This window comes from Leptinotarsa decemlineata, unplaced genomic scaffold, assembly GCF_025532065.1.
Source record: "Leptinotarsa decemlineata unplaced genomic scaffold, Ldec_3_MD MMD2_tig00000035_RagTag_RagTag, whole genome shotgun sequence".
Taxonomy (NCBI): Eukaryota; Metazoa; Arthropoda; class Insecta; order Coleoptera; family Chrysomelidae; genus Leptinotarsa; species Leptinotarsa decemlineata.
The window spans coordinates 23,899,386-23,916,834 of record NW_027412540.1 but is presented as its reverse complement, the minus strand read 5'-3'; the positions used below and the strand labels follow the sequence as shown (position 1 = coordinate 23,916,834).

Genomic DNA, 17,449 nt, shown 5'->3' with positions numbered 1-17,449 from the left:
ATTTTAGAATGGTCTGAAAGAAAAAACTTAATGAGATCATTGAGAATAATTTTGCTGGTCATTCTGGTGGTCTATACATTACTTTTACTAAATACTCTTTGGTATCCTCTCCTACTTATAGATTGCGGATTAATTTGGGATCAGTATGACTTTTTTCATTATAATTGATATGTTTTTGTCGGAAAATGTTGGCACCGAAATCCCAGTGTTACAGCTTTTTTTTTTCACCGAGTCATTATCAACTTGTTGATATACTAGAACTGATATATAGTAGTGATGGTCTGACATACTAGTGTCATCTGTATTGTTTCTGTCTCTTCAGTATGGATGGGTATTTGTGTTGTTAACCATGAACCAAAAGTTGCCCAATTTTGCACTGGTTTCACCCCACTGATTATGTCAAAAATCCAGAATCATGTCTGATCTGCAATTTTTTCATTCTGAAAGAAAAATGAATACAACACATCTCTGTACCATTTTATCTCATGATATTTCATTTATAGCTCTAAATTAAACTTCAAATGTTGATGTAATTACTTTCTTTTGAAGTGATAATAAGGATACCATTGTTATTGACAAATATTTGTACCTCCGAAGTAGGATATGATTACTAATATTGGATTTTATTGCAGCATCTCAACATGGTGGTTGTGGTTCAACGACGTCATCAGCTACTGTCTCATGTATAGCGTTACTCTTCCTATTTTTCATCCGACAGTGAGGTTGTTTGCAAAAGAATGTACAAGTGAATATCTTCCACGCACTGGGTAACTTAAAACAAGAAAAACCAAAGTATTTTAACTCGTTTAGATTAAGTAAATTATGAACTTTATTTTCTAAACAGCTATTTTTTATTTTCATTATACACCTCCCCCCTTTGTAAATAATGAGTCCTTAGATTTTGTTCATTTAACGATTCTCTTCTGTTATCATGGAAATCTGAGTGTATTAAAAACTAGTAGCAACACTAAGAGTGCTATAGTTTTTAGTGAGTCGGATCTGTGATTTAGTTGTTAAAAGTGACAAAGCATGATAAACTTTGAAGTATATTGTGAATGTAAGCTAATTTTTTGATTCTCATCAATCGGGACAATCTGATGCCATATATATTTTCTTAAGTTATTGAGCGATGTATGTAGCGAATCAAGGAATTGGCAGTTTGATAAATCTAATTTAGATAACTCTAAGTTACCTGTAATATTTTATATAGAAAGCTTTTTATATTTGTAGAATTGGTCAGTATTCATTTTTTTGGTTTTATGAAATTCTGTCAAAATTTTGTAGTTAATTATCTAGTCCGGCCTTAATTTTGGTTTATGCTCAAGTAGCATTTTCTATACATAATAATTCCGTTTGCTTTGAGTCCATATATATTTTTCGTACGACAAAAATGGACATTCAGACAATTCATCTAGTCTAGTCCATGATAGTAATAGATATTTCCAACAACAAACCTTGAAATGGGGTTTCTTAATAATAAAAAGTTGAATAAAATAAATTCATCAACTATGGATGAGATAGAAAATTATAAGAGAAAAAGTCAAAATTTTGTGGGTCGTACAAAAGTGAGGAGGATCGCTAGGAGCCGTTCTTGATACATTATATATGTGGCTTGTTAAGACGGCAAATATGTTCCAGATTTATTTTCACTGTAGCTATTTAGGTATAACTGTAAATATTATTTTCGTTTAATTTCGTGTGATGTGACGTATTTATACTATATAATTTCATACTTTAATACCACAAATGCCTAACCACGTTCCCTTGTTTTCTCCAAACCTAAATCAAATAATTTAGATTCTTCATATTTGATAAGATTTGTGCTTCATTTTGGTTCTATTGACAGGGAACTTACAAAAATGCCTTATTCGAAATCATAAGATACGAGAAACGAATTATCAACATTTTCAAATCAAAATCTTTAAAAATGATTGTTGCTTGGCCCAATATATAATTTGGAAAGAATTCTCAGACAATTTCATATCTCCACCTAACGACCAATTTTAAGAATTTCACAGTTATTATACAATCTCTAGTGACATATCTATTTTCTTAATGAAATTGAGATGAAAATTCTTTCATTATTGTATTACTTGTATATGTATGTATAAAGAAAATACAAAAATTATTCCAATTTGCTTAATTCATTTACTGTTTCCACTCTACCCAAGTCAAAATTCATTTATATTACATCTGAAGATTTAGAATATTTCTCACTGTTGAAAACGAATTCTAATAAAAGAGACCCGAACGGAATTGGATGACAAAGGAGAATCAACTGTCAAAAATATATAAAAGATGAAGTCAAGATGACATGGAACAGTGACAAGAGATCTGCAAATACAGAACACAACAGAAGAAGGACCACCACATACAACTCGTGTTCTGAGCAAACAGACCCCATACCAGGTATACAAGCCAGCTTGTTACATTAGTTTGTGAAAGTAATCCTATGAGTTTAACTGTGACATCAGTGAAGTTGGAAGAACAATTGTCCTAATCAGCATTACCATGCGAGACATCTATCGCCCATACATGGAATGAAGAAAAGGTGTTAAACAACTGGAGTAGACCACCAAACAACTGCACAACCTTTGTATATATGCAATGGCACAACCATACCAATAAATTAAATAAAATAAGGATTTATGGAAGATCAACGCAGGGAAAATTTAGTTAAAATCAAGGGAATTGAAAAACTTTTTGCAATCAAACTGTAGGTACTTGTTCATCAAGAGAGGTAACATTGGAGTTATTAATAGCAGAGTAGATTTCAAAAATGTTATTGTGTCATAAATCTTCTACACTCAACTTCGAGATATAATGGACTCCTGCCACAGGTTGATCTTAGAAGGGCTTGCTAAATTATTTTTGACAAAAAACCTCTATTATGCTATGATTGTATGTAGACTATATACGATTTTCGGCAAAAATTTTCTGAACCAATTCAAATCGAACCAAAGCGCTGCCAGGCATTTAGCAATGATAGTGTTAATGAACGTACTGTTCGACGTTAGTGGTCGACCTACAATAATCCAGGACGGGGATATAAGGACCCTGGTGGGGACTGACCCATCACAAACGGTGCGTGGGATGACGGAAAAACTGGACGTCAGCTCCCATGCGGTTTATGATGGTTTAAAACGTATTGGAAAGGTTAACAAGTTCATTAAAAATATTTCAAATGTATTCGATGATTCGCTGACCTGATTATTCTTCATTTTTACTGGCATTTGCTTGTTTCAAAAATTTTGTCCGTCTTAATGTCATGTGTTTTTGTAGCTCAATGGGAAATTAACACAAGTAAAGAGTTTTAAGTATATTTTTCTAGGCCATTTGATAAAATATAGAACATACATCACAAGTCTCCAATCCGCATCTAGCGCATTCATCAGCTTTATCAATACCTGTGATTCCTGAATGCCCTGGCACCCAGTACAAAGTTAATTCGTTACTGTTTGCAAGTTCATTCAATTCTTCATGGCATTCCCAGACCAGTTTTGATGTCACCTTCGGGTTTGTCAGAGCCCTTAGTGCGCTCTTGCTGTCTGTAAAAATATTGATCCGCCCATTTCTTCAAGGTCTCAATTTAATAAGCCTTGCACACTGCAAGATAGCATACACTTTCGCCTGAAAGTCGGATGTGTAAAGTCCTAGCAGATAGCTGTAGTTTAGATTTCTATCCGCTTGGTATATTCCAGATCCCGTTCCATATTTGATCATCGATCCATCTGTATACCTGGTGTTTTTTCCAAACATGTTTTCGGGATGACTAATGGTTTTCCACTCTTCACGGCTTATGATTTTGGCCGTGAAGTTTGTGTTAAAGGTGTACTTCGGCGTCATGTGGTCCGTGCACATATTCAATTCAATTCATGTGGTCCATCCTGGCCTTCCCCATTATCACAAAGTGTAAAGGAGGTAGATTCAGGAGTGTCTTCAATGCAGCTGTTGGGGTAGTTCTCATTGCTCCCATCATTCCCAAACATGCAAGTCTTTGCACCTTGCCTAGTTTGTTGATGGCGGTCGCCTGCTTCATCTTTGGCCATCAGACCAGAGATGCGTATGTTATTATGGGTTAAACCACCATCGTGTATAGCCAATATACTATGTCTGGTTTTAGGTGCGTCTGACGAGCATCAGTGCTATCTCCGCTTTCCTCTTTATCCTGTTCAAGTGTTGGTTCCAGGTCAGTATGGAATCTAGGATTACTCCCAGATATTTAACCTCCCTCGACACTTGTATTTCTTCACCTCGAAGTTTTAGAGGTCCGAGACCCTCCGTTTTAGTCCTCTTGGTGAATGCTAATATGGTTGGTCGATTTGGATGGACTTATGTTAAGCCCTTCTTCTTCGGTCCATCTTGTTATAATGTTCAGGGCCTGCTGCATGCATCCCTTCACTATATTATTATATTTATCCTGGACTAAGATGACTAAATCGTCTGCATAGCCCAGTGCTTTATACCCATTATGGTCCCAGAGACATAGTAGCTCGTCCATTACAAGGTTCCATAACAGAGGGGATAGAACCCCCGAGGACAACCCCTTGCTACCCGTGCCACGACTGTTTCCCCCATAATGGTTGTATTTACCAATCTTCCCTTAAGCATGCAGTCTATCCACCTACAGCTTGTCTTGTCGATCCATCTTCTCCTCAACGCCTGGATGATTGATTCTAACGACGTATTATCAAATGCGCCCTCAATGTCCAAGAAAGCAGCTAAAAGTACTTCCTTGTTTTTGTAAGTATATTCTACTTTTTCTGTTACCCGACACAGAGCCGTTTCTGTTGACATACCTGACCTGTATGCATATTGGTCTCGATGTAATGGTCTGATAGCCAGTGATACGTCCCTGGTATGCCTGTCAAGTAGTTTTTCTAGCGTTTTCAATGCACCTCTACCCTTAATTTAGCATCGATGCAACGACGCGACATAATGTCACTATGACCAACACAAGGCGTAAGGAGCGAGAGGGGACCGCGGTAGCTGATTCCTCGACTTGATAGTTTTGATGATGTCAACATGTATTATATTTAATAATGATATATTATACTAAGACAGTTGTTAATAAAATCTGATTGGGGAAAGACCCCCGTGTACAACTCCTAGGCAATAAACCTAGTATCTAAGTATCCTGGTGTTTCCCTCATAGTATTTCCCTCATAAGGCTACCCCTGAGTCACCCCCAAACCCGAAGTTGTAACAATATGTTTATCTGTCTTCTAAACTCTCACTGGTTTATCCTCGTCGCCATAAAACGTAGTATGGTTGGGTTGATTGCAATAATCACTTTTATTACTGATAGTCGATGTGTTTGTGTATTGTCAGAATCAACATCACAGAACAGTAGAACTGTCAGATGAAAAACTAAAATTGTAAACATGGAGCATGATACTACACGTCCGATATTGTGGAAAAACAATTCATGGCTTTTGCGTCACGATAATGCATCTGCTCACTCATCATTGCTTGTTCGTGATTTTTTGACCACAAACAACACCGTAATTATGCCTCAGCCACCGTATTCACCAGATTTGACTCTCTGCTCGACTGCTTCGAGGATTGAAAAAAAAACGGTGGCACAAGTGTATCTGAGGGGGACTTCTTTGAAGAGAACAAAATAGAAATTGATTAATGAATATTGTTTTTATGAAAATTCACCTTATTTTTTGAACAGGCCTCGTTTGTTCAAAATTGAAAGAGCAGAAAAAGTAGTGGTGATTTGGAAAATAATGCAAGCACAAGAATAAACAACATTGACGTTTCTATGAAATATTTTATTCATTTAACACACATTCATGTACAATCGATGTGTTTCCTACTGAAAAATCGATTGCAAGCACGCATATCCACAATATAAGGATATCAATTATCATTATAGGTCAACCCACCCGTCACGTGATTCTCACCCTTGTTATATGTATAACACGTAGTCCTCCCTTTCAATCCATTTCAATCATCAGTCGCCTGTTTTCTAATTTCAGTGCTATTTTCATTAACTTGATACTGGTATACATACACTTTTCGTTGTATGCGTAGCGCTGCATCAATTTAGGTCACGATAATTAAAATATCCGCCAGAGAAACATAAACTCTCACTGGTCTTATCATTCGCGTCTGCATTCTCATTTCGAAATGTTTTTTGAACTTTATTGGCAATACTTTGTGGCCGGATTGATTTTGTATATTATAGCCAGAATCGGTTATGGGGTATACAGTGGTTTACAGAAGAAGAAGAAGGCAATTTCAGGACTGCAGAAGAAATATGATGATATCGGAAGACTTGATCAAGGTAAGATAAAGCTTATGAATCTGTCGCCAATTCATATCTTGCAAATGTGCATGTTGGGAGATTGTGTTGGCGAAAGTGATTTATTTTCTTCAGATTATTTCAATTCAACAACAGTGCAAAGTCTTCGAAGTATCGATTCGACTGGTATTCAACATTAAAAAGTTCAAATTTGAAGAGGTATATTTTTAGGGGAGATAAGTTTGTGGGAAAAGGAAGTTTTATGGCTTTCACTTTTCTATTTTCATACACAAAAAGTGAAGGAAGAAAGCTATCAGGTCCAATCTTAAACTTAATTGCTTTTTTCTTTCCTTAAGAATCCATCTATTCTAATATTATAAATGTGAAGGTTTGGGAGGATGGATGTATGTATGTACCTATGTATGTTTGCGGCTCTTTCACGCCTAAACGACTGAACGGATTTAGATGAATATACATAAATACAGATTGTACATCAGAATAACATATAGGCGACAATTTACAAAGGTTTTGTGTAATTTTAGTCATAAGTATTAGGTAAGTCGGAAAAATGTTTATTCCCTGAGAGCTATTTTGGTGTGTGCTGCCTATACCGTTGGAGTTACTTGCAGATAATGTACCGTAAGATTGTGCCAAATAAAAGTCCGCGTTAGCATATATCCACCTCTTATGTGGTAGCCACTATACAGGGCTTTTCATGATGAGCGTTAATTAGCCGTTTCTGGCAAACTATTCAACGGATCAACCTGAAAATTCCACAGTATGCATAAGTCAATATGACCTATACGCCTAAAATATTTTAGACGAAGCGGCGTTGTCGCGGCTTCTTTGATTTTTCAAATGGAACACCCCGTATATAATATCATATTATGATTCATTATCACTTTGTCAACAAATTCATATTTCCCTATACCTATCTATTATCGTTTAGAAGATATAAATTAATTTCGATATTTTTTTTACCAAACATGAACTTTTATAAATGCTGATAATCTTGAACTCTCTTGCACTAAAACGATCAAATTTGAAATGGAGTGGAGTGATACTAGGAGGATCTTTACTCCGAGTCATATTTTCATTTGCCTCATACAGGGTCTTCAAAAAATGCAAATACTTTGATCTCATGAAAAGATGAGTGGAACTCAATTTTTTCAAATTGGACACCCTGTATATTTCAACATTTTTGAGCTCTACATCCAATTTTAGATTAACTTTGTTCAGATAATACTATTTCTATTTTGAACCGTTTTCGAGATAAACTGTTTCAAACGGAAATTGACATGGTTTCCTTGTTCATCACTCATTTTTGTAAAACAGATTTCGTTTGATGTTTCTCAATTAGTCACAGATAATACAATGAATAGATAATTATTAAAATACTCCTCAACCATCGGATGAAACTTCTCTTCAAACAATAGTTTCATTAACGCCGAAACACGAACTGAAAATAATAAACCCATAAATTGATGAGTTAATTTTATCGTCAGTGTATTTCAGAATATGTTCAAACACATCTGCACCTTTACTTAAACAAACATGTAATCTCTTCAAGAGATTGTCATGTGTAGCGCTTCTGATCAAGTCTGGAGTCAAACTATTGAAAGCAGTTGTAACTCTCGATTTCATATCTTCCATTGTTGTTATTGGAGTAGAGTAAACCAAATTTTTAATGAAACCCCACACGAAATAATCTAATGGATTGCCATCTACTGTTCTAGGAGGCCAACGAAAAGGGCCATTATTACCAATTCATCTGTCTTCGAAGATTTCGGTTAAAGCTTCGCTGACTGAATGAGAATTATGGGGTGGAGCACCATCCATTTGGACAACATGGGGATTACGAAAAAAAGCATGACACTTAAAAAATATATATGTGAATGACAGTGTAATACAAAAAGTAAACACAATAATGAGAACATTTATAAATACAGTATTATTTTTGTGCATAGCTGATCTATTCTCGATAAGTGAGCAAACACCTGTTTCGAGATTAAAGTACATCACTTAACTACCTAATAAGTATTCAGTCCAATACAAGAACAACATCACGAAAAAAGCAATACGAATATATATATATATATATATATATATATATATATATATATATATATATATATATATATATATATATATATATATATATATATATAATCGAGAAAGGTTAATGCAGTCAAGCTGCTGGAAAATAATTTCATGAAAATCAAAAAACAAATAGATGAGTACTATTCTGATCATTCCCATATTAATTTCAATTTAAGATCCACCGGTAAACGGCTGTTTCAGCCTATTGGGTATCGTCAGTACCGGGCAGGCGGTTCTCGATTGGAGACAAAATGTGAATAACTAAGAAAGGTATTTAATAAAAATAACTGCTTAAACGGAAGCGAGACATAAGTGGAACCACCTAAAAATATAAATTACTTGCTGTTGCTCGCTCTTATATTAACGTACAGCCGAAGCTACTAAACCTAGAATCTTGAAATATTCAGGTAGGTTCTTTCTATAGCGTAAATAAGCATCAAGAAAGGGAATCAGACATTTCCACCGCCAAGGGGAAAAAATAGGAGTTCAAAGATTGTATTGAATTCCGTCAGTTTTGAAGTAGGAAACCTGAAGTTCTGGGTTGATAAAAAAATACTGTAACTATTTGTTTAAAATGGTCTGTCACGAAACCTAATGTGACAAACCAACCAATTTCTACGTGGGCAAAGCCGCGGAAACAACTAGTTTTTTCATAATATTTTTGTATCAAGGTGGAGAAGCCAAAAACATTATTTCATATAAAAAATTGTATTGCAAACCTTCAAAATGAGTTTTAATTGAAGTAAAGAACTATGTGAAAGTTATTTCTCGGGTTTATGCAGGGTGATATGCAGGTTTTTAAACCTACCGTTTCGTCCACTACTGCGTTAGACATCATCAAAGGCAATGTGGTAACGGTCGCTCGAGTTGTTGGTGCTCGAGTTGTTGTTCTCGTTGTTTTGTGCCCAGTAACTACGATATTGGTATTTGTCTCTGGTTTCATATTATTATCAGTGGGCGTGTATTGGTTTCTCTTAATAGGATAACCTGACTTTGTTTTTGTATCTTTAAGGACAGGTAGCCAGATTATATCGATGTTCATTGTCTCTTCTTTTCTATTGAAATTATCCCTGTATTTTTGAATAGCAATCGCCCTTATATACTGTTGGATAATATCTAATTTTGAGTTTTATGGAGTGTAACTGTATATTATAATGAGATAATGTGAATGCCTTCTTTGTTGGAACATGGTCGGCTTTGTCGGTTTGTCTGAGTCGTCAATTTCTCTTATGTTCAGAGAGACGGGTACCTACACTTCTTTTTGTGATTCCAATGGCCCACGGCTGTTGCTAAAGGTCCTCTAGAGCTTAGCTGACCGTGGACTTTGATAGTTTTTGTTGGTCTGAACATTGGTTTGGCGTCGTGTTTTTTGTAAAATTTTCAACATAAGGAAGAAAAGTGTTTCCCTCTTGGGTCGTATGACCCGCTCAAATTCTCCTTCGCTGTACCTATTCCAATCTTCAGATGGTTGAGTTCCTCAGGAAGACTCTCAGGTTCACAGATACCAACCAACGTTTCAATTACCCCTCCTTTTTTGTTATGGCTGGTGATTAGAGAAATACCAACCAATGTTTTAATTACCCTTTCTTTTTTGTTGTTGCTGGTCCAAGGGGGACGATGTTATATTAGTAAACTCACTTGTCATATTAAGCGCATTAACCTGAGACTCCGATTGCACCAATCCAAAGATGTGAAATATATGAAGAGAAAACTGTAATGACTAAAAAATTTGAAACATGCCAAATATATGAGAATGCTCATGATTTACACGTTCTCGATGATTTTTTTCGATATCATTGACAATGGTATAAACAAGAAATTATGTTGGAACGATTTGTTGATGTTGAGTTTTCGGTTAATTTGATACTGTTGAGCAGCAATTATGGACTTGGTGAAATTCTATCAGCTTCAACCACTGACCGGAATGATGTAGAACCGCCGGGAATTCAAATCTGTTTCAAATCTGTTTTTTCCGTTAATCAGCTGCCGCCCCCATACGAACGACAACTCTCAGAAGTTGAGAAACTTGTGCGAGCTAAGGACTAACGAGGTCTTACCTTTTAACGTGTGATTCCTAACACGGTTGCAGAATCATTCATGAATAGATAATAACGAATTGAGAACAAATTGGAAATTATAAAACATACAAACATCTACGTATCAAAAGGCAGAGTAAGTTCTTGTTTTTGCTCATTTTGGAACCGAAAAATTGCTCTCCTCTACTCAGCCTAAATAACAAAACAAAAAAGTTACATAAACACATGAAAATAAAGATTTGAAGAAAAATGCTTTTTTATAAGTAATGCATATGTATTCGATAAAAACAAAATCATATTACTTACCTGAAATAAATTCCATGAGAGAAGGATATTTTTTAGCCAAAATTTGAAGTGGCCAGCAGACATTTTCATCATTCCATCGGAAATCATATTGTAGAGATGAGTAATAATTCATGGCACAAACGAGTACGTGTTTGAAAAACAACTAAAGCACATCGCATCCGATAATGTAACCCGATAATCATTTTTTGTCACTATTCTTTCAGTGATAGAAGAGGAAACAGACACAACAAATGAAGAAGTTGAAGACGATGGACTCACACCTGCTCTACCAAAGGACTTGAAACATATACCGCTGAAATTTGAAAAATTGACTGTGGAAGATTCTATCGCTAAATCCGCACAGTTTTATGATCTGATGAACAAACGGAGAACTGTCCGACACTTCAGCAGCGACTTCGTTCCAAAAGAAATCATTCATAATATCATAAAAACTGCAGGTAAGGATCATCAATAGCCCCATTATTACAACTTTTTTCTGGGCATAAAGGTCGCGTCAATAGTTTGAAACCACAGCCTATCGCCCTTACTTACTACAACTGTTATGATATTTTATCCTCTACAAGATCTGTGTGAAAAAATTCTGGTAGGAGAGTTGCATTAGCATACAGAGTGATTGTTGTCCCTCACAAACCAATTCACTTGGTGAATCTGTTGGATTGGTTTTTTAAAGGACAAAACATAATCACTACAGGAATCGCTGGAGATTAAATTCATTTGGAAAACCGTTCTCAGTAAGTTTATTCCACATAAACGCAGTTCTCGAAATGAAAGAGTTCTTGAAGAGTGAAATTCGAGGTGTACTGAGTTGAACCCCAAAACCATGAGCAGTCACAGTCTCCACACAATCTCCAACCTTTCTTTCCAGACTATCAAGGTTGCAAATGATGTTCGCGTCTCCAATCAGGCGGCTGGCTCTTTTCTGCACAGAATCCTGCAGCTTCAGGGTATGTTTGGGGGTGGAGTTCCATACATGAGAACAGTACTCCAAATAAGGTCGGATCTGAGCTTTATAAAGCATCAAAAGTTGCTGAGGTGTATACAGTTTTCTGGTTCGAAACAGTGTTTCAAGCTTTAAATAAGCAGCCTTTACAATTCCATCGACATGATTGGTGTTCATTTTCACCACCAACGTTTGGAGACATTTATCTTTTTGGAGAAAACCGATGCCAGGGTTTTCATGGCATTGAATTGAAGATGGTTACTTTCACTACAATTCGAAATCACTTCTAGATCCTCTTCAAGATATTCCACCTCCTGCTGCCGGTGAAGATATGCATCCGAAGCCGATGTCTTGGAATCCAAAAGGAATAACGAGACAAGTGTGCTGTAGTCAGCAAAGCAATATATTGGATATGCAACTAAATAACATTTTAAATAACATAGCATTCGTAATTAAAGTATACAATGTCGATAATGGAACAATGGGTAACTGTGATAACAGAAATCCAGTCTTCATAATGCACTTAGTGACCAAAGAATTGAACGAATTCCTTTGATATTATTTCCATGTAAAGCGAAAGTATAGAATAAATAGGTATTTCCTAGTAGAGGTTTTCACGAAGGTCTCGAAATAGTTTATACCAAAAAAATACTGTACATAGATTCAGTCCAAAGACCCTTTCTGAACAACTTTTTTGCAGTACATAATCAAAGAATACAAATACATCTTCAATCTGAAGAATACCCTTCGGAAAAAATTTCATTGCAGTTCTCATTTTCTGAACAGTTCACTTATTTTATTCCAGTAACACCTGGTAGCCTTCTTTATGGCTTCCTCGTCGTCTGTGGAACTTTTGCTACTTGGTCCACAGCATGGTTACTTCATCTTTCTCTGGTAGTTGTCTTGAGAAGATTCTTGAGGACCCGTCTCCATAATTCAGAGCTAGTGGAATCAGTTCCAAATATAAAGTACATAACTTCAGATTCAGGGTGTAAATAAATAATCTTTTCTCAGGGTAATGATTGAATGTTTTTTTATTAAACTTCTAGTCCTTCTACATTTTTTATGCTTTCAGTAAATGCGATTGTAACGGAATAATAAGCCACTTATTAGATAGGATTCTTTTTTCAGGAACAGCTCCAAGTGGTGCTCATACAGAGCCCTGGACCTACGTTGTAGTATCCTGCCCAGAGATGAAACTTAAAATTCGACAAATCATTGAAAACGAAGAAGAAATCAACTACAAGAAAAGAATGAGTAGGGAGTGGACGGCGGATTTGAAACCTCTGAAAACTAACTGGGTCAAGGAATACCTCACTGATGCTCCCTACTTGATTCTTGTCTTCAAACAATTGTATAGTTTTCGGGAGGATGGAAGGAAAAAGACGCACTACTATAACGAACAAAGCGTGTCCTTGGCAGCAGGGATATTATTAACAGCAATTCAGGTGAGATATTGGTAATTGGATTCATTATAGACCGCAAGTCCGTGCTATATTTTTAAAGAGTCATATAATATCTCTCAAAAATATATGATTTTTATAGTCCTGAAGTGGAAAATGAGTTTCAGCCTTATGCCGTCAGGAGGAACACGTCAAAATCATGGAACAGTTAAAATATTTTCACAAGTTGGCGTGTAATTTGTCAAAAGTTGTTATACGGTTTCTATTAGCTGAGAGACTGATTAGGACTGGGATAGAAAGAGAGAGGTATATTGTGGCTAGATGTCAAATATCCTAACCGGTGCTGTCTAACCACGCAAACGTGTCCTTTGCCACGTTTGCGTGGTTAGACAGCAGTCTACTCCAGAGCCCATGCATAAAATAAGAGAACTCCTGGCCCGGAGTCTCTGTTATTCGTTCATGAACTCGGAAGGAGAATAGGCCAAACAACGAAAGACCATCGTTCTACCTCTTTTTTGATAGAAAGAATTAGTATTGCTATTTAACGTGGCAATGCTGCTTCGGTCCTTGGAACTATTCCTCCTTCACATAATTTTGATTAGATGATGCATTGCCCTAATTTCAGTACGGAACTGAAATCTCTTCGAAACAAGCCGAGATATGTGGATATTCATCAGTCTCCTGTCAAGGTTAATTCACAATTGATTGATCCACCTTCTTGTTTTTCAATGCGGTCAATGGACTTAGGTCATTCTTGCCCCCCAAATATGAGTTTTAGTCCTCGTAGTTTTGGTTCCCTTTCAGTGGAAGAGCTTCATGAAGCAAGAGCCGAATGGATCCCTCCACGAAACCCTTCATCACTTGGAAGGATCGATCGCAGCTTGAGAAATGATTCTTATGGAGATTCTGTGGAACATGTTCTTCCTTACGAATCAGTAGAGAGTTGTCCTGAAAATCTAGAGAAGAGAATTGGATTGGATAATTTAGAAAACATTTGCTACATGAATACCATTTTACAAGTGTTGTTCATGACGAAGAATTTCAAGAACGAGGTTTTAATGATGAACGAGAACGGGAATGTTTCCTACTTATTCATCAAACTCAAACACCTGTTCATGCAGCTGCAGTTTCATAAGAATGTATCATATTTCCCTCCATCTGATTTCCTGGAGTATTTCCACTAGATAGTCCACTAGATACTCGTTAGGACAACAAGACGATTGTTCCGAATTCTTGGGGTTCTTGTTCAATACTATTCGTGAGTAATACAATAGCAAAATCAATACTCCTGACCGCTCTGGATCGAATTATTCCGTACAGTCCATCTCGTCTTGTGTTTGTATATCTTTTGCTGGAAAAATCCGCACTTGTTTACTTTGCAGTAAATGTTCAAGAGGTTGCGAAAATTTATGTGAATTTCTCGAACTTCATCTAGCTTTTCCTGATATGACTAATAACCAGTCCGTGCAAAGCATATTGTTGAATCATCTGAAAAACATGCGCCAAATTAACTGACTGTTATAAGGAAACAAGTATAACTGAGGCACCAGTCAATCTAATAATAACACTGATGATCTTCAAACTGACGGAAGCAAGAAACTCTTTCGAAGGTTCGAAATTGAAGAACATTTCAATCTAGCAGACCACAGTTATAATATTCATGCAGTCATTGTTCACAGTGGTTCTTGCGTTGAATCCGGCCATTATTACGCATTGGTCAAAGACGAAACGGACTGGTTTAAGTTTGACGATAGTCGTGTCATGAAGTGTTCTAGCGATATATTGAATCTATTGGAGCCTCTGTAGACACCCTACATTTTGTTTCATGGGAGAGGACATTGTTAGATCAAGATCTTCAGATGATGTGGTGCTGCAGGTTTTTCCGGGTTTTCCTGCAGCTGAAAAAGCGAATGCGCCACTGGAATCAATGGAGTCGCCCCGAAGCGCCAATTTATTGTTGTTTTATTTATATCGTTGTTTATCATTTTTTTTATTTCAAGTAATAATATAAACAAATTACAAATATTGTGGAAATGTATTTAGGAAATGGATTTGCAAACAAACTTCACTATTATCAGGAAGTGAATACTGAACATTATTAGCAACTGTAAAAGTTTTCATGGGTTTGCAAATATTTATTGATTGAATACACTGATACTAGTACTTATACAGGGTGATTGTCTAAGATGGCTCACCCCTATAACTTTTTTATTATCAGTTGTCCGTCGAAAATTATTGGCCCCAAAAGTTTTCCTCCGATAATACCCATCCAGCAATTGAAACCAAATCGCTCTTGAAAATTTCCTTCTTTCATCAGATGTAAATTTGTTTGAGACCAGTACCTTTTATTATTCCTATTGAACATACCCAAGTTGGTGAATGGGGTTTCACCTGAATGAATTATTTAAAATAGAAAACGTACATCTTCCCTGTATTTAGTCAAAAACCAGTTGCAATGAGTCAATCTTCGGTTGTGATCGTTATCGTAAAGATGTTGGTGTAGATGGTACTTGAATGATCGATAATTATATTTGTGAAGAATTCTCCAAACGGACGAATAAGTTATATCACATTGACGCCGTACAACATGTCTACTTCTTTTTCTTCACTGACGATGAAGTTATTGGCATTTTCTTCTGGATCATTTCGCATTTTTCTTTCCAGTTTTGGAAAATAATGCCTAGTGGGATGAACGACGATTAGGGAACCTCTGAGCATAAATTCGAGCTGCATCAGTTGCATTCTTTTTTGTTTCTCCGTAAATTAGCAACATGTCAATTTTCTCGTTTCTAGTATAATTTGCCATATCTAATTATAAACTACCCAACAAATAAATTTTTAAAGGTGACAGCATATTCATTAGCCTATTTGTTTAGGTAGTCCTAGCAACAGCTTCAATTGTTTGCCACGGATAACTAGAATAACATGACTTAGTGCATAAGTATACCGAATACGTTTTATTTGTTATTAGGTATGATCGTTTCTTGCAATTATTCAGAAAAATATACAAAAATAAAGTGAAAGTGTGTGGCATCAATTTATTCGTAAGAAAATGACACAAAAAGCCTTCGAGCCACCCCCTTTCCATTTAGAAAAATCAAGTTAACTGCAAAAATTCATATTTGCGAATGTGAAATAATTCTCGAAACGACTGTGAAGTCATAAGCCTCAAAGTCGTAGTTTTCCCATGTTACTTGATCAAGAATGAAGAGATTTACACGATCCACGGCATTCTAGATCATACAATGAAAATTGGAAAAGATTTTATTAGTCAAATATTGACAAGTGAATTATTGTTGGTTTTACAGTGTCATTCTCGATCGAAATAAGTGAAAATATATAGGATGTCCCATTTAAAAATCGAAAGTTGGAGTCATTTCCGGTCAAACCGGAAGTACTGCAAAGCAAGTATATATGTCAAAAAATGTAAATATAACTATAATACACAGACTCCAAATTTCGTTTTTCTAGATCTAATAATTAAAAAGTTATAGCCACCTTAGAGAATCACTGGGTATCTACATTTTTTTTTATATTCAACTGGTTCTTCCTTTTGCCAATCAACTTATTATATCATTATTTATTTCATTCAGCTGGTTAACGAAAAAAGATATTTTAAACAGATTTTTTTACAAATTGTGAATTTAGTATATTGAGCAAATGAAGTATATTATCAATATTATTATTCATTGTGATATTGACTATATTATTACTTTCAGGTTGCTGGTCTTGTTTCTCTCACTTCAACGCCTCTGAACTGTGGTCCAGCACTTAGATTACTTTTGGGAAGGCCGAATTCCGAAAAACTCACATTGCTTTTGCCAGTAGGATACCCAGCTGAAGGCTGTGAAGTTCCAGATTTAAAAAGAAAACCTTTAGAGGACATCATGGTGGAGTTTTAGGTCAATACTTCAAGTTACATTATCAAGGCATCATTGCTTTTAGTTTTAAATTTATAGTGTTTATGTTTCTTAAAGTAGTTAAATCATTAAACAATAAATTAAAATTGTTAGTTTGTTATTTTATATAAACATTGTATGTTTCTTGGGAAATAAATTGTCGTTATATAATATAATAATAATCTATCTCTCAACATATCGTAATGTAATGTCTTACTCACATCAAAAGACATGTCTTAGCTAACTGACAGTTCTATTTTTCATTTTTTATATAGATTCACAAGTTACATTACGTAAGTACATATTTGTAAATGCCACTGTTACTCCCTATTCTGTAATTGGGTTCATTTTGTAGAATAGTCTATGAAATAAATAAATACATAAATATATAACCAACTCAAAAAACATCAATCAATATTACTAAAAATTATACAGTGCATTTCTTTAAATTCCCCCCTTTTATTTTTAGAACGGGTCAACTCAAAAATGAAATTTGGGAGAATGAAATTAAT

The 17,449-nt window shown here is 35.6% G+C and overlaps 2 protein-coding genes across 5 annotated transcripts in view; both read left to right on the top strand.

Annotated features, from left to right (window-relative positions):
• LOC111501843 (protein amalgam) overlaps window positions 1–2,134 on the top strand; it is a 335,770-nt gene extending 333,636 nt beyond the window's left edge. For all 4 annotated transcript variants that reach the window (XM_074172070.1, XM_074172072.1, XM_074172069.1 and 1 more), the window contains one exon: window positions 633–2,134. In XM_074172070.1, the coding sequence (XP_074028171.1) occupies window positions 633–721 (89 nt within the window). In that variant the 3' untranslated portion in view covers window positions 722–2,134. The remainder of the gene's footprint in view (window positions 1–632) is intronic.
• A 3,810-nt stretch (window positions 2,135–5,944) lies between these two features.
• Window positions 5,945–17,065, top strand: Iyd (Iodotyrosine deiodinase). The gene is made up of 4 exons (XM_023155756.2): window positions 5,945–6,295; window positions 10,899–11,132; window positions 12,767–13,083; window positions 16,758–17,065. The coding sequence occupies exons 1-4, from the start codon at window positions 6,139–6,141 to the stop codon at window positions 16,938–16,940; spliced, it is 891 nt and encodes a 296-aa protein (XP_023011524.2). The 5' UTR covers window positions 5,945–6,138; the 3' UTR covers window positions 16,941–17,065.
• Window positions 17,066–17,449: the final 384 nt, after the last annotated feature.

Coding starts and splice junctions, on each gene's coding strand:
- Iyd (XM_023155756.2), top strand. CDS start 6,139: ATGTTTTTTGAACTTTATTGGCAATACTTTGTGGCCGGATTGATTTTG. Junction 6,296..10,898: donor TATCGGAAGACTTGATCAAG/GTAAGATAAAGC, acceptor CTATTCTTTCAG/TGATAGAAGAGGAAACAGAC. Junction 13,084..16,757: donor TATTATTAACAGCAATTCAG/GTGAGATATTGG, acceptor TATTACTTTCAG/GTTGCTGGTCTTGTTTCTCT.